The sequence below is a fragment of the Neopsephotus bourkii genome, unplaced genomic scaffold, assembly GCF_033783945.1.
Source record: "Neopsephotus bourkii isolate Nb327-2 ecotype Australia unplaced genomic scaffold, CSIRO-AGI_Nbou_v1 NB_1328, whole genome shotgun sequence".
Classification (NCBI taxonomy): domain Eukaryota; kingdom Metazoa; phylum Chordata; class Aves; order Psittaciformes; family Psittacidae; genus Neopsephotus; species Neopsephotus bourkii.
The window spans coordinates 5,142,296-5,163,954 of NW_026901808.1; the positions used below are offsets into that span (position 1 = coordinate 5,142,296).

At 37.3% G+C, this 21,659-nt stretch overlaps 1 protein-coding gene across 1 annotated transcript in view; it reads right to left on the minus strand.

Moving 5' to 3' along the window:
* SEMA3C (semaphorin 3C) overlaps positions 1-21,659 on the minus strand; it is a 122,430-nt gene that overhangs the window by 37,402 nt on the left and 63,369 nt on the right. Inside the window, exons 3-7 of the mRNA XM_061366376.1 lie at positions 14,786-14,946; positions 12,294-12,356; positions 8,381-8,500; positions 4,583-4,673; positions 618-737 (exon numbers count right to left, since the gene is read on the minus strand). Of these exons, the coding sequence (XP_061222360.1) occupies positions 618-737; positions 4,583-4,673; positions 8,381-8,500; positions 12,294-12,356; positions 14,786-14,946 (555 nt within the window). The remainder of the gene's footprint in view (positions 1-617; positions 738-4,582; positions 4,674-8,380; positions 8,501-12,293; positions 12,357-14,785; positions 14,947-21,659) is intronic.

A 21,659-nucleotide genomic window follows, 5' to 3' on the forward strand; every position in this document is an offset into this window, starting at 1 on the left:
AAGAGGGATTGCAATGATACCTCCGGGCATACGCCAGCCCCACTGGCAAGAGGAGAACCAGATTCCTACACTGGCAGGTTTACACCACTCAGGGCTTCTGTGCGTTTTCCTGCAAAGCATTTCAGTCCTGCATTTCATCTCCTCCTAAGCCCAGAGCCCTAACCTGGCAAGCCCACCTATGTGGCATTGCACACATCTCCCAAAGCACTGCTGCACACATTTTGAATGCAAGTGGTGGTGAGTCTTCTGAGGTATGTCAGTCTGAACTAATTGAGTCCTAGAATCACACATCTAATTTAAGGCAGTGTTTGATGCATTACAGTTTAGAAGTCAGACTGTGTGACCACTTGCCATTTGACAAGTGCCATTGCAGTTTCGTTGAAACTTAATGCAAAAAAACCCCATCAGATGAAATGGCCTAAGGGCTTAGCTCACGCAGTAGACCCTTTACATCTGTGCATTGTCTACAATGTATTTACACACATTTCTTTATGGTTCAACTTCATAAATTAAATTCCGAGAAAAGCTCTGTAAAAGACAAGCCTTTTATTTTAAAGAAAACAGAGCAGGATCTCTGTGAAACCCATTAAAAGCTCTGGTAAAACAAAGGACCTCACCACTCAGCCACTTGGAGTTGTGCTGGTCAGTTCGGACTGCATTCCTCCTGGTCAGACTCCGAAAAATGGCCGCATCCGTCCCCATGAAATCAATATACATTCCTGAGAAAAGCTCCTCATCTGCAAAGAATTGAAATGGAAGGGAAAAAGTAAATGCATTGCTATGGCTTTTGGGAAAACCATATTTACAGTTCTATTTTTATTTTAAATTCGTCAGCCCTTTATTTACACAGGAGTGCATACAGATAAGTTTTGGGTCATGGGAATGGGAGTTCCCTCTGATTTACAAAGACACAACCTAGAATGCACAAGAATCATCAGATTTTTCTTAAAAGACTTTAGGGAACTGCATAATTAAATGCAGCAGCAGAGCTGCATACGTGGTGAACCTTTCTTTGATATGAAGTTTGGCTGCTCAGCTTTCATTGCAAAGGGTCACTGGAAAATCAGCCTAGTGTTATCAAACAGAATCATGTTCAACATTTTAAGTATATACTTCAAAAAGCTGCTTTTTTTTTTTTTGTTATGGAAGTAGAGAAAATGACTGGGCTGAATTTATTGCTGGTGTAAACTGGCACAACATCTATTGCAGTCAATGAGTCAGCGGCAGTTTTTACCAACAGTATTGTCAAGGCTGCCCCAGGCAGCCTCAAGCTGACTTCAGTATTGCAGAGGCCAGACAATCATATTATTGAACTTTACTCTGAGTAAAATGAAGCAACAGTTGTCCCCTTTTATGTGCTTGATTCTAAGTATAGGGTCATTATGCTTGAACAGAATTAGACACGCAACTCTTACGTTAACAGAAGTTAACAGAACAATGAACTTTTGCTCCCTGTGCAGGGCTGAAAACTCAGTCCATCAGTTAGGATGCATATCTGTATTTGTCTGCATAAATATTCCTATACATAATTATAATCATAACTACATATACTATCATTTTCTACTCAGTGAATAACCAAGCAATTTCCACTGACTAATGACAATGAAACCCCAGAGCAGAAAACAGTAGCTAAAATAAACTCTCTCAGAGTGGGAGTGGTGGCTGAATACATTCCAGTACAGCTGGGTCCTTTGACTGATGTTTTTGTCTGAATTCCTGGACTACATAGAGAGTGTGGTCAAGCTGGCAAGAGGCACAGGTTCAGAAGTGCTTGAGGCTGTTTTTATTCTCTCTGTGTGTGCATCAATATGGAAGACTACTGGCTCATAAGAGAATTAAAACTCTAGAGATTTTGTTTTTCTGCTGTTGGCTAGAGACTGAACTGAACCTCTGCAGCCACTCTTCTGCTCTCATCTCTCCCAGTGATGACAAGATTCATATACAGGGGATTTAAACAACACTTTCACTGCATGTTTGTGAAGCATTTATTTCCTGAGCATGTCCTGATGGAATGATGTTAGACCTATACCGATTTATTACTGATTTTGTATATTTATCTCATCACCTCAATCCATCAGAGCTTTATTCTTATTATGAAATAAATTGGTTGAGATAAGGCTTCTGCTTCTCACTAAACGTTATGTACAGTCCTGTGCACACACACTGTAACAACTGCACTACACTATGTAATTTTAATCCTATTACATATCAACTTTATTAGTTATGTCTTAAGCATCCCTAGTGTCTTCTTGCTAACCACATATCAGATGATAACCATCAGCTTCACTTCATTTTGGTTAAATTCTTAAACTCTGCACAGCACTTGGTCTGCACACACACTAGTTCACGCTATTTCTCTTTGTTACTGGGGGGAATTCCTGAATTGATGAGGTATGTCTGCTTTTATAAATATCTCAGAGTCCTGGCGGGGAAAGAGACATGCATCCTGCACATTAATTATGACAAGCTTCTTCAAAGCACATTTTTCATTGCTTTGATGCAAAGGTGCTTTGTCCAGTGGTAAACTGCACCAGGTTCGAATTTATTTTTATAGCATCACTTTCCTCTGAAGGGTGAATCAGCTTTCCTGCTGCATTCTAGGCTGGTGATGCCCAAAACTGTCAAGAAAATCTATCTATATTTAAAACTGGTTCTTCTGTTGTGGAAGAATTATCCGGTCTAGCAGTATTTCCCATCTTCTGAAGTGAGGAGAAGGAATTCCTCCTGCAGAAAAATGCTCAAAGAACAGTCCAGTATATGGGCTTGGGTCCTCTCATCATAACTCAAGCTGTGACTTACAAAATCTTGCCCCTTCTGGCATGGATATTGAGGCTAAATTCATTCAAGCGTAAAGTTTTTGAAGTGACTGGACTTTGTAGTAAGAGGGAGAAAGTATAAAACCCAATCTGTGTGACTCCTTGGAAAAGGAATGTGACCTTTGTGGAATAATTTAAACTTTGTAGATGAACTATGTCATGAAAGATAAGTCAAACACTAAGGAAGGTCTCTTCAGTCACATAACTGAGACATTGAGAAAGATAACATAAAGTCCACCAAGATGAACAAAGCTTCCAGAGATCCACTGCAGAAAAAAAAGTCAGCTTACTATATATACAGCAATTCAGAAACAATGTACCTTTATGGTGTTTTACAAAATACAGAAGGAACAAGGAAAGGAAACCTTACTTTTTAGTGCCAGCTGATTCATTTAATAATACCATAACAGTAGTGAGCAGCAGTAGATTAATCCATCACTGACTTTGAATAAGCATTTTCTTTACGCAGTAAGTATCTGTAAACACTGACCATAGATCGCTGATGAGATAGAGACGTAAGTGCAGCCAAGGTTCAAACAGGTATCTAGGTAGTATTTACCTGTCTTATATAGATGCTTCAGTTCATACCTATGAATGAAATTACCTGTCATTTGCACTAAATATATTTGCAATAAGGAATCATAACAATAAAAAAATAATTTGTATTTCAAACAGACCATGTAGGACAGGCTGTGTGACACTTCCCTTATGCTCCATGACTTAAACTTTAAAGGAAATATCTGGCACAATATGTAGTTGACATCAACTTCAGTGGAAGCTGAAAGGCAGAAACACCATGCACTGTTCCCTTGCAAACCTGGGGTGAAATATGCAGTACCTGTGTTTTAAGCTTTATTTACTAAGGAAGCCTGAAAAATCTCTTCAACTGCTGCTTCATCGCCAAAAATATAGGAAGGATTAGGCATATGTTTTAAAAACATGGCTTTGGTCACTACAAGTCTGTGAACATACTACAAATGCGAAAGGTTGGGTTAAACTAAGTATATATAATGTATCTCCTGGCTGGAAAACAAACAAACTAACAAACAAACTAACAAACAAACAAACAAACAGTGTTTTACTGATGACTTAGGTTGCACAAAGCATATGCGCCCTTTGAGTCTTCAGTTAGGTGTGCAGTAGGCACTGCAGTAATTCTTTGTCATAGTCACTGACCCTAGTCACCACCAATTAACAAGAGTATCATTTTCTGGTCTTTCAAATGGAAGAAATTTGCAAAACTGCTTGGGTTTAAAGCCAATTGAAGAATGAAGAGCCTTGCAATAGCTGGTGGGCTCTACAGCAGAGATGACAACAAAAATGAAATTCAAAGTAACTAAAGTCTTCAGACTTTCTCTCCCTGGCTACTCTGAGATTCTACAAATAATTAAATGAGACACAAGTGCTGTCTAGGATGAACAAGGTCAGAAACTGTTCAAACATAAAATGCTAGACAGGGTAATGTATAGTTGAAACCAATCCTGGGAAAAAATGTGTAAGCTGGAAAAGGCACAATCTTTTGTTTTCTGTTTCTCTCTCTCCCTCTTCCAACAACTTCTTTCTGCATTTTATTTGTATTCTCACCTTTAGCTTCATGCAAACCTTGGAACAAGGATGGACCAAATCCTTCTGCCCATCAGCCAGACACAAGTACTTCTTCTTGGAGTCTGAATTCTGTCTCCAGCTCATTTCAAATATCCCATTAATCCACACCATGCATGATCAGATGGGTTTAGACATCAGCAACTTGGAGTATTTTTACTTACTGATCATAACAGACACCGTGTTCACATTAGGGTTGAAAGAACAGCGTCCCTTCCCTGATTCACACTTGGAGTCGATCTTGAAGACTTGTTCCTGCAAAGTAGATTTGTGTGTCACTTCTCATTTCAGAAACCATCAGATGTGAAGTGATTTTTATGCTTCGCTGTTTCCAGCATTATTAATGTTCAGCACTGCTGGGCACTTTTATTGTACTATCACCAGTTTAGCTTTCCTGTTCAGAATTTCGTCATCTTTTTGAGACAACCTTTTCGTTGCTACCCAGTTGTTTTCCAAGACTTTTGTTATAAATTCAAGACATTGAAACAAAGAATCTTCCCCTCTAGCTCAGTTACGCTTTGGAGAAGTTCACTAGTCTCTGCCATAACATTTATGGAGATAACTTCTGTGATTTGAAGTTATTTATCAATTATTTGCTGAAAACATGGTCATACTTATCCTAGTCTAGGACATTTTAATAAAGCTACTAGAACAATAAAATACATTAAATAAAAATCTCTTCTGACAACTGTAATTTAGTGCTACTATAAATAATTTGTTCTTTACTGAGCTATCAGACCTTCGAAAATACCGTAGATCATAGTTATTTTCTTCAATACCATCTCTTATATTACGTGTACAGCTCAAGATCCATCAAGTGATAGATGATTTATCAAGTCTGAAGTAGCTTGGAATTTCCTTGTTGCTTAAGAATCTTGGTATCGGGAATTGTTTATATTTTATCTGATCTATAAATATGAAATCCATTTGGCAAAGTAAAAACAACCTGGACTGCAGCTTGAAATACAAACTGTCTGTCTTTAGAAAACTTGCCCATCACAGTGTACCCTTTCACTTCTTTGTTCCTAGCAACACTGAAGAGCAAGAAGTGACTCTGGTTCAAGTCTATGACTTAAAAACAGTGGTTAGTTATGGCAGAGACATTGATCCATAGTACATCAACTCACATACCACTGTATACCAAACAAATGACTAGTTCCTAGCTTCCTATAGCAAACTTCTCATCTTTAATAAAAGGACAAAAGACAAAATTGCAAAAACAAAAAACAAACCCAACCATCCAAACTTAAAATATTTATTTTTTTGACAGAAAACACAAGATACTGACAAAACATTCAAATAAGCCTTCTGTGATGTAGATGCCAATGTATCAGTTATTCGACTAAAGGCAGAAAGTCTTTATATTCACTTTAACAATTAACGTATATCTCAGGGATACAGGGATGCCACACAGATCTCTGAGCAGCCATTTGGTGACAGCAAGTTAGAGACGAGACTGCCCCAACCTGACATACTAAGCTACAGCAGGAAGTTTTCTTATTCATTACCCCTGATATTTTTCCCCCTCTTCTGTTTTGCCTAATTTAATCACAGAGATCTTATCTACTGTTCCAGTCATAAGCTCTCTAAAGAATGTTAAAACATAAGCATGAAGTTTTTAATCTTGGTTTTATTTTTGCTGTTGTTGTTTTACTTCTAGATTAATGTGCAGCTTGATGTTAATCCATATTTACTATATTACACCGCTATTTACCAATTCAAAATGCCCATTACTGCACTATTAAACTAGCTCCAGGATTACACTTGATTTTCATATATATTAAACTACTTTTTAGACTATAATTAATTCACATAGTGATTACTTTTCCTTCTGTTTGGATTTACTTTAACATTAGAATATATTTTGGTGACTAAAACCCTCACTACTAAAGACCAAAGCATCAAGTGTGCCAAGCAAGAAAATTAATTACTTTTTAACCTCTGTTTCAATGCCCCATCAATGAAACTGCTTTTTCTGTGAGATTATGTGGAAACCTGGAGACAAAAGTGCAAAACAGGCCCAGTTCTTACAATTGTTGGATATGATTCTGACTGCTTTGTAGCTTCTAGAGAAAAACAGATGTGATTTCTAAAATATCCATTTTGCATGTGCAAAACCAGCCTTCTGTGCATGGAAAACTGTACTAAATTAAAGGTGAAATGATAAAAGCAGAGAAAAAATGAATTCTCACTAGTCCCATGAGTTCTACATAGTTCTTCATTCGACCCTATTAATTAGTCATGCACTGATATATGCAGCGAGTTCAGAAGGAAATGCTTGGTTTTAAACTGTTATGCTATTGTTGGCCTGTACAGTAATAGCTTTGAGCATGCGATGCCTACAGTCAAGTGTCTGACAGACTCCAGACGTCTGAAACAGCAGTTTATTTAATCAATTGATCATAGGCATGTAGCTATACAGACAGGCTAAGTGAAGCCAGTTCTGCTCTTCCAAGACATGTATTCTTATTTTTAACTTAAGAAATTTAACATCTTGCATCATCTGGAGGTGGAGTTTCCTGCCCTCCCTCTCCCCCCCGCCCCATCTAATTTGCGAAACCCATAAAACAATGAGATTTGGGCTACAGTACTACTGCTTAAACTGACAAAGGAAAATTGCATTAATTAGACACAAATGAGATCATTTTCCATGTTTTTAATAATTTGTCAAGAAATAGGATGATGCTGAGGAAAGCTGACCTCTGTTTCAAAATACATCCAAATAAATTAATGCAAAGTCCATTAATCAGAAGGATGGATTTGCTTATTCAGTTCTGCTTGCTTATGCTTTTAAATCCAGGCCTATGAAACTCTACTTTTAGTCTGTTCATTAGGACCAAAGGTATAGTGATTCAGACAACACACTCTGTTAAGGAGGCTGATGCCAAGTAGGGATCTACCCAAAGTCACCTACCTGGAGAAACAATGATGTATCACCTCCCTGCAGTAGCGTTGTGTTGGGTTTTGGCCAGAAGTCCCATCCCACTCCCAATGAAATAGTGATGAATCTTCCAGTGTCTTCCCTAGGAGCTAGCCCAGCTTTTAAAACTGCCCTTGCATGGCAAAACTCCAGGTTGCACGCTCGGATCTTTCTTCACAAAACATCTGCTTCCACATTGTTCAGGAAAATATACTGAGCACCCCTGTGCCTGCAGACATTGATCTGACCCAAAAGCTACTGAGGTTCTGGGTCTCAGTTAAGTGCCTTTCTTTCTCCTTCTGGTTGCTTAATTTATTACCTATTACATTTGCACATAAACAAACATTTCAGTTTCAAATCAGGAAATCTGGACTATATACTTCTGGAAACATCTGGTACTTGAGCACTTAAAATACACAGTGAAACTGAATATAGAAAAAAAAACAACACTGGAGACTCATCTAGAGAGAATAAGATTTACGCCATGATGGTGAAACTAACTTTACCCCAGCAGAATCTAATGGGGCAAAACTTGTGCAGCAGATAAAAGTTACCTGTACTGGGGACTGCATCTCGTGGGTATTAAGCTAAAGTCCAGAAAACCTTCACATACCTGAGCAGTTAGCCCACTCAGGGACTTCTCCCAGGAATCAGTAACACATGGAAGTTATTAAAAGTGGACTGCATATTTTACTTTTTATCTAAATGGCTATTTCTTTTCAAGTATTTCCTGGCAAATTTTCCAGCAAATAGCAAGAATGAATTCACAAGACAATGTCAAAGAAAAAGTAGTATTAAATGTAGCCCAGCATCTGATATGACTGTGGAATTTTGGATAGCCGTTGTATTTGAGGCATGGTTTTTGATCATGGCCTTGCTTCTTCTAGCTGCTAACAGGTCAGAAATCTCTGGATCTTTGCTCTTTTTCTATTTATCATGCGTGAAGGAGCCTATGTGGATCAGTGCTTTCTGCATTTTGTGCTTTGCATAACTCTAATAGGATGCATCACAAAATGGATGGATAAAATGCAAAAGGACTTACCTCTGACCTGCGTCCTCTGTTGACATAGACACACACGGGGCTGAAGGCGCCACTGCCGCACACATAGAGGTGTGTGCGATTGTATGACTGTATCACGCGCACAAAATTTCCACAGCCATGCTGCAGGGAACACAGGAAAAAAAGGAAAAAAATCATTTCACATTGGCAAATGTTGTTGGATGCTGGGAACTATGGGAACAGACATGGTTTATAATTTTAAAAGCATCATGAAAACATCTACTGAGCGTGGTAGTCTCTAGGCTTGAACAGCTGTAGACTTGTATTTTCACACCATTTTGCTTAGTCTGGGAACTGGGCATTGATAAGGCACTATAGAGGAGTTACAAAGGAGTGTGTGTAATATTCCCATTTCCACGTAGCAACCTAATTTTCATCTACAGACTTCTCTGTATCTTGCATGGAAGGAAGCAGGGCCTTTTCAGGAACAGTCACTTTTTCACCCTAATTTTCTCATCATTGCTGGAGACACTTAAAAAGCAAAGCAAACCCAAATCTTAGATCCCATCATTTTTATAAACAATTTCTTTCTAAAATTTTAGAACACTAAACAACACAAAGGAAGTTTGAAGTGAATTGTTCCTTAATACTGAAGATTAGCAGTAACATCTTCAAATCAACATGAAAACTAAAACAGAATGTTAATGGCCACACAATTTCATGCCACAGCATTTACAGTTTTCTCCTTCCAGCATACCCCTTTCTTCTCTTGCTCTTTCCTTTTTTCACTATGATCAACTGTTAATTTCTTACTGTGATTCCAGAACTGCCTTCATATTCAATCATCCAAACCTTCACCCCAGACACTGAGAATTGCATGTGTTCTGTGAGCACAGGATTGGAAACTGTCATCAGTCATGCTCCTGAAAATCAGTAGAGTTAATCCCTGTTTAGCATACTGCACAGTTTATTTATATTTAAAGGCATTCACATTTTTGGTTCAGCAGGAGCTGGTACTTTACTACATCTGAAAAGCAGTGCGTAACTGTAGGTAGTTCAGAGTTCATAGAAGGAGTTTCTCTAAGGGAACACTGCGTGCCCTCAGTTAAGTGTTAGCTCCAGACACATCTGAAAAGTCCTTTAACCCAGTCAAAATACATTGTTTCTCTAAAGCTGAGGGCTGTTCCTAAATATTTCCATTTTCTCATCTCTCCAAACTAAGCTATCTTAGTTTGGCCCAAAGATGGCTTTAGTAGTGTCCTGCTATCAAAATCATGTTTTTCCCAGCAGTAATGCCACATTACTGCTGTGCAAAGAGAAGAAGGATGGGTGAAGGTATACCACTAGCTTATATATGCCAGGGTGTAAACTGCTTTCTTTTCTTGCTGTCTGCAGCAAGACTTATCTAAAAGACTCCTAGATAAAGGTTCATTTCACGCTGAGAAATCTCAGAATGAAAGTCTTCCAGGATCAGGACCAGGAAATAATGTCTATATGAACAGTACTGGTACGTGGCACTTCCTACTCTGCTTTGTGTCATGGCTTTCCAAAGTGTTTATGTCGAGAACATAGGGGTGGTTATATGAACGGTTCTTTCAGGACAGCCTTCCAGGTAACCATCTGACACATACTGTGTCCTCATGTCTCTTCACTGGTGATTTACAGACAAATAACACAAGTTGACTCAATACCAATATTCTCTCATTTTAATCCTGTCTGTCAGGAAGACCATTTTATGATCCCTGAGCCTTTGCACATCTCTCTAGTGCTAAACAACTGAACTCCATTTTGCCATTTGCTGCATGATTAATCTGTGTACTGCGCTGTGACTCCACAACTGAACAAAGCAAGAAATTGTTACTTCAGAATATATTCTGTAGGAATGCATTCAAAAGCACCTATGCTTAGTTTATTTCCCTTTCCTTGATACCGGAGTGCTTTGTGCTTTTAAATCAGTCTGGTCTGAGGTGACATGATATAGTTGTCTTTAGGATGGACATTTTTTAAAGGTAGATACTTACATACTACTGGTGCTTCCCTTGGAGTGTCTGGGGAACTCTCTTACCATAGAAATCTGAAAGTCAGACATGTATGCCCCAGGATCACAGTAAATGGAGAGAAATAGACGTCATACTAACGTAAGCACCTAAGTTAGCCCAGTGAACATACTATTTAGAGGTGACAATTTCTTCTCAGTAACAATAAAGGCAGCCAAAGAGGACAAAGTCAGACACCTATGATTGTCTAGTGGTAGGTCAAACGACCACCCTCCAAATCTCCTGGGAAAAGAATTCATTGATTGCATTAAGACCTTTACTGGCTTCTCCAAGTATATCTATTCCTCTATAATAATCACTATTCTCTGGTAGGCCAAATGCTATCACTCATTCCCTCCCTCTCCTCCCCACCACGCCTTTTTATTAAATTTGAAATGCTTAATTCTTCTGAATTCATTCTCTGCTTCTCCCATACTATCAAGAATGCTATTAAAACAAACTACGTATTTTAAGTTGCAAGCAGTGATTTAGCATTTGTTTCTCTTTTTCTCAATACTTCAGGGAGCTTTCAATAAGATACATCACTGATTTTAGTGAGAACAGCAGCTGCTCCTCAGTACCTTTTTATTTCCTCTTTTGAAACTTGATTTTTCTTCTGCAGTGCACAGCTGGGATAAAAAAATCAGTTGAAATTGATGCACATAGACATGCTTAACTACATTACAGGGTATTAGCTGTACCCACAATTAAACTGTTGTAAAAACAGAGGTTCTATCCAGAAATCTGTCCACTAATGCAGCAACATTTGGGTACTTCAGTATGACTAAAAACTAGGAAAGTCTCACCACTAAATACCCAAGATTAAAAGTCCTCCAGAGAATCCAGTACTTAGTAGGATCTTAGGTTTTTTTCCTATGGATTACGTATTTTGCATACTACTTTCTGCTTAGAATGTCTACATTTTTCCTATTTTTGCCCTAGAAGAATGTTATCATATCTTGGGAACATGACTAAGGCTAATACCTTTTTGCATTTCAAAGAAAAGAAAATTCCTTAACCAGTCTATGACAAGTTGGTGATGCAACTGGCAAAATTACTATCCAATATTAATTACCATTAACAAAGCTGTATGTTTTCCCTTCATTTAGTGCAACCTAACAGTCTGCTAGCTACTGAATTTACTGCAAACTGCAGTAACTAGAACAATGTAAATATATATATATATATAAGGATATTCAATAGGAAAAATACTTGGTTTTCACTATTATAGCTATCAGAAAAGAAAGTAGATAAGCTTCAATACTAACCATAATACAGTTATTCATTAAGAAGCATTCTATTGCTTTGCATTAGTCTCCACAGTAATTTGAAATAGCAGTATTACAGCAGTACTGCAGTAGGCCAACCTTCTGGTTTCCTTACATTCATCAGCATTTGCAATAGATTTTCAAAATAAAGCCCACACATTTTTGTTACAGGATCAGGTGGATTACTGTAAATGTATTGTAAATTGGAAAGAGGTGTTTGGAGTGTTCCTGCATCTGGGGTCTTCAGGCTCCAGACAGTAAGTACCTCCTGCCTGTAGAGTCTCGTCCTGTGGTAAGCAGCCAGGCAGAGCACTTCCCCACCCTGAACAAGAGCTTAGCAGGGCTCTTCAGCATCACTCCCAGGAAATACCTGGAAAAGCACTACCTAGTTTGAGTACCGACAAGACAAAAAGGCAAGAAAGTGGACAGTGTGTACCTCTTTCCATCTGTCATAGTCTCAGAGTGCATTCTGTTTACACAGACTGTTTTTTGTACCTTCACTTTATCGGTTGGCCTGAAGAGCATTTCAAAAGCATGACAAACACTTCTTTTGCTTCATTTTGGCTGCATTTAAGATGCTCTTACTTTATTGCCAGCTATGTAATTTGCATATGTGTGTGCCTGTGCATGTTCACGTGGATTATAACTTACTGTAGGATCTTTGCCAGCCATTTTGCACTCTTCAACCTTGTTTGCTGATGCTGGCCAGAAAATCTGTGAGGAAAGAAGTATCTTTTAAGTAACATAATTATTATATAATGTAAGCAAAACATTTTGCTGCCAGATTTAAACTAGTAAATTAATAATTTGACATCTTTCATACATTGATTATAAGGAAAAAAAGAATTTCCATTGATAAATGAAAAAAACTTTAGCGTACAGTAAACGTCTTAGCATATAGTCTTAGCATACAGTAAACAAAATAAAGCCCCAGGTCTTTGGCTGATATAAATAAAGTTTGTTGCATATTTTTAACATAATTTATTTAGATTTCTTTCTTCTAAATAAGAGAGATGTTATCAGTATTATTGCCTAATTCATTGCCTAAACTATTGTCTGGTCTTACTCTTTTGCTTTTACTGAACTAAAAATTATTCACACTAGAAACCAGAACAAAATATTGCAAGAAGGGCTCTTGTAACAATTTGCTGGTTTTAACAGCAAAGGTTTGGATAGATTATGAAAAAACTTGATAGAAATCTTGAGATTTCAGGCTGATTTCTTTCAGACTGTTTTCTGACAAACACCTCAATGCCTGAATGTTTATCTCATCTATACTCAAACTCTAAAGATTTTGAACTTCTTCCATTATTTATTTTGATTTCAAATAGAAAACATCCATTAGAAATCTCTTCCTAGAAATTTAGTAGGTGACAGAGTCTGGTAACTATTAGCCTTAGGATAACATAAATAATACAGATAGACGATCTCTGTATATATATATATATATATATATATATATACACATATATATATACACACATACCCATATATATATGCACATACATATAGAGAGAGTCGTAGGAATGCATGCATACGTATAGAGGCATAAGATCAGCAAAATCTGTTATGAAAATAAATAAACAAATGGAAGAACATGTGGAATTGCAAAGATTAATTCTAATACTGGGTGATCACATCCACTACCAGAAAATTTTGTGTGTTTTTGCTTTCTGCGCTTTCTATTGACTTTTTCTTTGTTCTTCTTTTCCCATGTTTTGCAGCTTTATACTGCAGAATATATGTCATGCAACAAAGGCCTTCCTATCTAACCAAACTCCGCACAGAATTAATTAAAACCATCCTGCTAAGGGAAGGCTGGAGTGTGCGATGCACCTTCCAGGTAAGGGTGCCTGTATCACTGGTGGTGAGATGGAAATTAGCAAAAAGGTCACACAAGCTATTTAAGATTAGAAAAGGTGACCCCATTTCAGAGGAAGTTTTCTGTACCATTAGAAGGTGGAAGGGTTCATGCCATCACACATGAGGCATTTAATTTAAATGTGTAAGTTAGAGTTAGCCTCCCTGGGCTGCCTGCACAATCAATTCAGATAGACAGGCATATCCAGAGGGTGATTCAGAGCAAAGCCTAATTTAACTGCTCTTAATCACCCTGTAGCGGGGCCTCTCTCTCTCTTCTGACACATTAAAAGCCTTGCCTCTTAAGGAAAGCATTTATCTTCACTGCTGCAAGCTGGATATCTCTGCCCCTCAGTACTCCTGAGGTACAGTAATAAAGCCCATAGATTAAAGGAATTTGGTAGAACAAGGCCTTTAAGGCACACTTTAAGGCAGTGCTGTAGCTGTGATAATCTCAAGATACGCAAGGCAAAGTCTGTAGAGAGGTAATATCTTAACAGTCAGACTTCCGAGCACACTAGTTCTTCTGCAGGCCACCTATTTTAAAAGCAGAGAAGCTGGATTTGAACTGTCTCTGCAGACAAGAGAGGAATCTGTGAAAGCAGATTAATTTGATTACTTTCATACACAGGTTACCTACTACAGTCTGGGGAGGTGGGACACAGACAGTCCTTAGAAAATGGCATCTTGATAAGTGAGAGAAGGAGCTACAAAACAGGCAGTGTTGAAAAGGAGATATGGTTCATAGTGTCCAAAGAACCCCAGACAGGAGGTGTCTCAACTACTGAACTGAAGGCCTAGGGATGACACAGACATAACAAAAGATTTGAAAACAGTTGGGTGATCAGGCTGCAGAGTACAAAACGATAATAAATATAGTCCAAGGTTAAAGGCAACTCTGTCCCTGTTGGTTTTTTGACCTGCAGCCTGAAATGATAGTATGTTATCTTGTTCTTCCTTACAGTCTTCTGTTAGAAGTGCATCTCTGAATTTTCTTAAATCTTGGAGAGCTGCAGAAACTATCAACCCTTACAATTTTCCTTATGAGGCCAAGCCATGCTGAACATCACTTCAAAATTAATAAACAGGTGTTTTTAAACAGTGTTTGAGGAGCAGCCATGCTAATAGCTTGTTCATCTTGCATTAAACATAAAACAAGGACTAACGATTCAGTCAGGGTCTGGACTTTTGCCTGTTGCAAAAGCATGGAAAGCACATTCTTTGTCTTAAGAAGAAAGGCATGTAGTGAAGCAACCTTGGGTAAAAATAGTTCTCCAACTTACACTGAGAGGGTCCTGGCTTATATTATTAATATTCAATGACAGAATATGATCTTTGCTGCCCACGTAGATCCGATCCTGATCTTCATCCATGAATAATATCCTGTAATCCAGAGGACTGTGGGATATTCTGTGATATTCAGAGGTCTTAGTTTCTTGCAGCTCTGAAATAGTAAAGGCAACAAATCAGTAAAAAAATGTAGCTGACTTACTTGCATTGCAACTGAATTTCGTTCTAAATAAAGACATTTTTGAACACAAGTAGGGTCAATAACAGAAGAAAAACTCTCATCAAACACTTGGTAATAATATGATAGTTGAGAATGAGATAGAACAAATTTTCCTTTCCCAGTTTGAGTGTAATTCTTTTATACATTAAATAGCCTGACCTATCTCATAAAAATCAGGCATTGCTGTTATTCATTCACCTAATTAATTCTTATTCTAATGGATATAATTATTTACACCTCTGGCTTTTAAGGAAGATCATATATTAAATTAATCAATGTGCTTAATACGCTTTGAAGTTTATGACAGCGAAAATCCACAAGATCAATGAAAGCTACATAAGAACAGTTTACTTTCTTTCCCTAACAGGGGGCTTCACTAGGAATAGCTTTATTGTGTTCAAGATCAATTTTATTTTCCTTATTTTAGTTCTTCATCACCATGCATGGCTTATTTAAAAGAAAAAAAATAACGTATTCAGTCAAGCCTAAATGTGTCCATTTATTCAGTTATTCCCAAATGGGATTTGGACCAAACTATCAGAACTGTAGAACTAGTTCTATATTTCTACTTAAAAATTTCTTCAGTGAAAAGAAGTGAAAAACATCCTTTGATGTCAGTGCAGGATCAGGCCTGTGACAGGAAAAGCACAGGCATCTGCAATGTAAGTATTACTTGCTGCCCATGAGAAAGCTCAGCCTTCCTGTCTTTCCTTGGCCAATATGTTTTGGCCCTTACTCAGATATTCTTCTTTTCAGTAATAACAGAAGGGATATTTCTCAAAAGCTGAGAATGGAAAAATAAAACATTAATGATCAATTTGTCCTTATTTAAATATTTAACATATAATTATGCTTTCTTACCTCATAAACATTATTATTGGATTGTTCTTCCTGTGACTAAAAGTGTGGCAATACACAGTACATATGAAAATAAAGCCTTGCTATAATGTTTATTCATAAATCTAAGAACTGAATCCACATCCCTTTTGCAAACTGTTTGTGTGGGACCATACTTGTAACTGTTACTAAAGCCCAGTTTTTGCTTAAAGCACAGTTTTTTCTCATTAGTTCTTTAAGAAAACAGTAGATGTCTTATCCAGAATTATTTATCTAAATCTTTTAGATGACTAGATTAATGTGGGCTAATATTATTTTGGAAAACAAAACTCTCAAAGCAAAAATATTTCTGGATATGTGCTCTTTTATAATGATAAAAAAATAGTGCCTAAAGTATGCACTTTCTGCAAAACACATTTAGCTGGAAGCATAATTTACTTAGCAATTTTTGACAAGCTGTGGACAACATAAAGACAAAGGCTGCAGTCTTGGGACTTAAACCTTTCTAATAGAGCTCTAATGATGGAAATAACACATCAGAATATAATTTACATAGATAAATATGGTACATGGCTCTAATTAATTATTATAATGATTGTTAAAGTCATTGAAAGATGGAAAATATCTTTGGTTAATGAAAGATATGTAAGTTTGATTCACTTAGGTGCCTATGCGCATTTACTTATGGTAAAATTAAAAAACAAAACAAAACAAAAAAACCCCACACAAATAATACTTCTATTTCATAAGAGAAGGCTGCGTGGAGGCCTCAGAGCAGCTTCCAGTATCTGAAGGGGGCCTACAAGGATGCTGGGGAGGGACATTTCATTAGGGGCTGTAGTGATAGGACAAGGGGAAACGGGTTAAAACAGGGGAAGTTTAGATTGGATATAAGGAGGAAGTTCTTTAAGGGTGGTGAGGCACTGGAATAGGTTGCCCAAGAAGCTGTGAATGCTCCATCCCTGGCAGTGTTCAAGGCCAGGCTGGACACAGTCTTGGGTGACATGGTTTAGTGTGAGGTCCCTGGGCCCATGGCAGGGGGTTGGAACTAGGTGATGTTAAGGTCCTTTCCAACCCTAACTATTCTATGATTCTGTATGTCCCTCAACAGAAGATGAACACACAAGCAAGATTTACACTCTGCACCTAAGCACTTCAACTCATTAAATGTAGATGAAAATTGTCCACATCACCTTTAGAAGTCTTTCATCAGTGCTTGAAAAATCAATTGCTTTACTTTATTAAAAAAAACAATCCTCCCTGTAAGCTTTTAGCTAGAGTTTTTCAAGGCACCAGGGAGACTCAGCAGCACAGTTCCATTAAAATGCAATCCTTTTGCCTCCTCTGAAATTCTCAGACTGACCTTTGATTAGAAGCCTGAGAAGCTAGTGCTCATCCTTTTTCCCGGTGGCCTTATTAACTTTACTGTAATATTTGGCAGCTAGAAGGTAAACTGAACCTTCTCATACTGTGTATTTGATGTACAAGGAAAGCACAGATAAACTGTAAGAGGCAGCAGTTTCCTGCACAACATAAAGTAAATGTGAGCATAGTGATTGCACAGAATAATGCCCCTCCTTACTGCTTCAGTGACTGACAACTGACAATGAATAACCTATCAAAAAAGCTGATCAAGATCATGATAATTCTATTTAAGCAAGAGAGAAAAATAGCATAAGATATGTGATTTCCACACCTTTAATTTATTAAAAAAAAAACCATTATTTTCTGATATTAGTAATCTCTTTGCAATGGTATTATGGTTTCTAAGTCACCTGAATAGTAATATGTCTCCAAGCTGCTGAGGAGAATACCTTATGACATGTCACTAGACTATGGAAACTCAATGCCATCCACAAGGGGAAAGAAAGCCCTGAAACAAATACTCTCATACAGATTTATTAGTTTTATTTCTTTTGGTGCTGAAGCTTCTGGCTTATTAGCCTCTTAGGGCTACTCAAGCCAGTGGAGAGGGGATTTCTAACTGATCAAATTTTCTTTTCATTCAACAAATTTTACCACACCATCATCCAAGAGAACTGCGTTTTTTTAAAGATTTACTATCTGGGCACTGTTACTTGGAAAAGGTGGTGGCTGGAAATATGCTGTAAGGTCTTCCACATTCCTTTTCATCTCCAAAATATTGTGTAAAAAAATGATTTGAACATTTCCTGACCTTCAAGGCAAATTCTAATCCATGTTCTGGGAATTTAACCAAATACTCAAAGCAGTAAACTCTCCATGGAGAATGATGTTTCAGACAGCTCTCTCTGAATATTAACATTTTTGTTTGACAATAAAACAAAAGATTACACTATATTTCACATGCAACTAACTGTCATTCTTAATGATACAAGAACAATCTCTGTTCACCCTTTTTTCATCAGTCAGTGAACTTAGTTTTGGCTTTCCTCAATTATAAAGCTAATACCAACTTGATCCATAGCATCAGTAATCTGATCTAGAGGACAGGTTGTATAGCTCTTGTCCCTGTTAATGAAAAAATAAGAGCTACAGTGAACTCTCTCCCCAGAACTATTATTATTAATGACCTGCACATTTTGGAGATGCTAATGACTGGGAGTTTTCTCCATTCACAGTGTACAGCTGACAATTAGGCAGTTTAACACCTACTCTTTAATTATCCTTCTAATTCACCAGAAAAAAAAAAGTTAATGAAAGCATTATTTTTTAGAAGTTGCATTTCTGGAGGAGAAATAACACAGTATTTGTGTAATATCTATAATTAAGCCTTTGTAACACTTCAAGCTCATTGTGTTGCCCTTGACAAAACAAATTAGAGCTACCAGAGACTGGAAACCTAGGAAGGTGAAAATATCTCACACACCCTGTTATACACATACTGTCCAACCTGCACAAGGGTATATGAGCTGTATCTACCCATCAGGTTCTCTGAATGTCTTATTTAATCACAGAATGTCAACCTTTCATCACTCCTTAATTCAAATTCAGTGGTGTCACAATGCTGAAAACACAGCCTGACTTTCCTAACATAAGCAATATAATAATACCTAATATTAAGTTAAGAACCTAATATAAGTGATTGCTTCAGTAGACATCTTATACTAGTATGGATGTTTGATGCACATGTCATTTAAACTAATACAATTTTTTGCAGGACCTTCCCAAAACATGATTATTTTCTATTTGCAGACCGCCTAACCACTTGTTACTGAGTTCAACATAATCTGCTTTACCTTGCAGGGTTTGGTAAGCTACAGCCATGGTAGGCAAGCATCCCCAGCACGAGTTCAAAGCACCGAGTTTATCCACTGATGATAAGCTGTGGATACATGACAGAGGGCACAGTTGTCTCTGCACTACACCATCACTGGGTTTCCAGCTTAGCAGGGCTTCTTTGAGCAAATCTAGAATGCTCTGTCAAGCTTTTAATTTATGATCCCCTGTGGTAATGTACAATAAATAATATGTTTTCCTCCTCTTTCCTGCTGGCATAAGGATTCATCCTCAGAAGGTTTTTTATGAAGTTCAGATCAGAATCAGAGATTTGGTGCATGTGCCTCAAAAAAAGCAGAGAGTAAAGCATATTTATAAACCATCCAGTTTCACATGCAGCACCACAGTGAAGGGGACAAACACAGCTTTCCATAAAGATGGGCTACCTCTCCCCAGGGAACTTCTGCTGCTCAAATTGGTATGGATTTTATGTAGCCTTAGTGACTTGGAAGTCAGCAATATAACGCTATTTTATTTTATTGCCCCATGGGGTATGGGATGCACCACCAACAGGCCTTGTGTACATATAGCAGTAGGCTTGACATTAGCTTCTAGTTAAGAAGGCTGTAAGACTCTCTTAAGCCTCATTAAGCCTTCAGTTTGTGCCAATAGATAAGCCAGCCCATGCCAAATGTGAAACTGCAATGTAAAATCTCACCTTCTAGGAACTGGAACAAAAGCAATATTCTTTTTTTCTTCTTTTTTTTCCCCTCAGAAATAAATATTTAAGTAGAAAGATGCTTTTGCTTACAGCATCAGATGGAACTGGCTCCCTTTTACTCAGGAAGTCACTTTTGAACAGGTGAAAAAATAAACTGCATAAATAAATTTTGTGAGACACTACATAATGTGGGTAGCACTGACAGAAATGGTTGTACCTTTAAAAAAATATGAGTGGAATCAGAGATACCTGCAAAGTTGCAAAAAATCATTTCAGAAACTGCTTCAGCCAGAAAAAAAGCTCCATTTTATTTTAGTTTAAATATTTTCCCTTCTAATTTGCATTGACTAACTTCTCTGTTTTGTACCCTATTACTAGAAATGACTGGAAAAGGTCTAGCTAAAAGATACCAGATTTTGTAAGTCGAATGATTTTAATTATTGTTTCCTTGGCCTTATTTCTGATTTTTTAGTATAAAGACATGCATTATTTTTATAGTTTGAATAGGACCTGCAGAAAAATTATGCCATTTATAATACTTCTTTCAACTCTATGAGGGTACAATCATAGAAGCATAGAATGGCTAGGGTTAGAAAGGACCTTAAGATCATCTAGATACAATGTGACTATTTGTTAAATTTTATATATGGAAAGAGAACAAGGAAAGTCTGAATATTTCCTTTCAAACCTTCAGAAAGAGTCACCTTTGCACTGCCAATATTCCTTTTCTTTGAAGAAATCTGTATTGATTCCTTCTACTTAAGGGGGTAAGATGAAAGAGTTGTTAAAACATTTTTCCACTGCTCGTGCAGTGTTCAAACTAAAACTCAATCCTCAGCCAGTTCACAAGTGAAGCTGGTTATAAATGGGTACACAGACATTTGGCCAAAGAGCCATAGGCAGCCAGATGTGCTACTAGGGAGTCCCTCATGTGCCTTAACCACATGGGGCCCAAAAGCTCATGTGGACCTTTGACCTTTTCTTTATCTCTTTATCTCTTCTGCACGCATGAGAAGTCTTCACACTTTTCTTTAATGCTGTTACAATGAAATTTGGCTTTTTGTATAAGATAATAGGTTTATAAGGACTGGAAATCACAGATGTGCACACTTGCAAGCTTGTGAATCTATTTGAAAGGGGTTTAATTGCATTTTTACTAAAAAAAAAATTAAGAAAGAGTAAGAGGGGAGAAAATAGATTTGCAAGTGCTCATAAAATCACAGGCTAACTAATTAACAAGATCATTTTGAGGATAGGTGAAGGGGAGTTCATAAAGTACAGGCTGAAAAAGGAGCTCTCTTTGCTTAGAGCTAAAATGTATAATTTGATAGAAGGAAATTTAATTGCTGTATTTGGAATAAGAGTAAATAACACGGGAATGTCAATGATATCTAAATAGGATCTGGTTTAAATATACACCTTGAACACTTATTGGTATATTTGCTGAATTTGTTGAAAATGGAATTTAAACATTGCTGGATTGGGTGCAGTCTTTTATAAATAGAAATAATGGCACCAAGGTGAAGTCTTTGGAGAATCAGGCCCTGAGGTAGCTCTAGCATGTCTGAAGAACAATCTTTCACCTTCAGCAGCTCAACATACACATTAGGAGCAGTAAAACACTCAATAGCTCTTTGTGAAGGGGACCATGTGTTGATATGAAAAGACATACCAGTTAACAGTTGACCTTTAAGTATTCACATATGCCACTTAGATGAGTCTTTTTTTAACAATTCACAAGACACACAGAAGTCCTAAAATCCTGGTAATTTGTAGACTTTAAAAAGATCACAATGGAGTATTAACTGGCTTTTGATCTTAGGGCTTTTTAAAAGTTGTACTGCAAGAGGAATCCCTCATGAACAGAGTGTGTTTCATTAAAATTATCAAA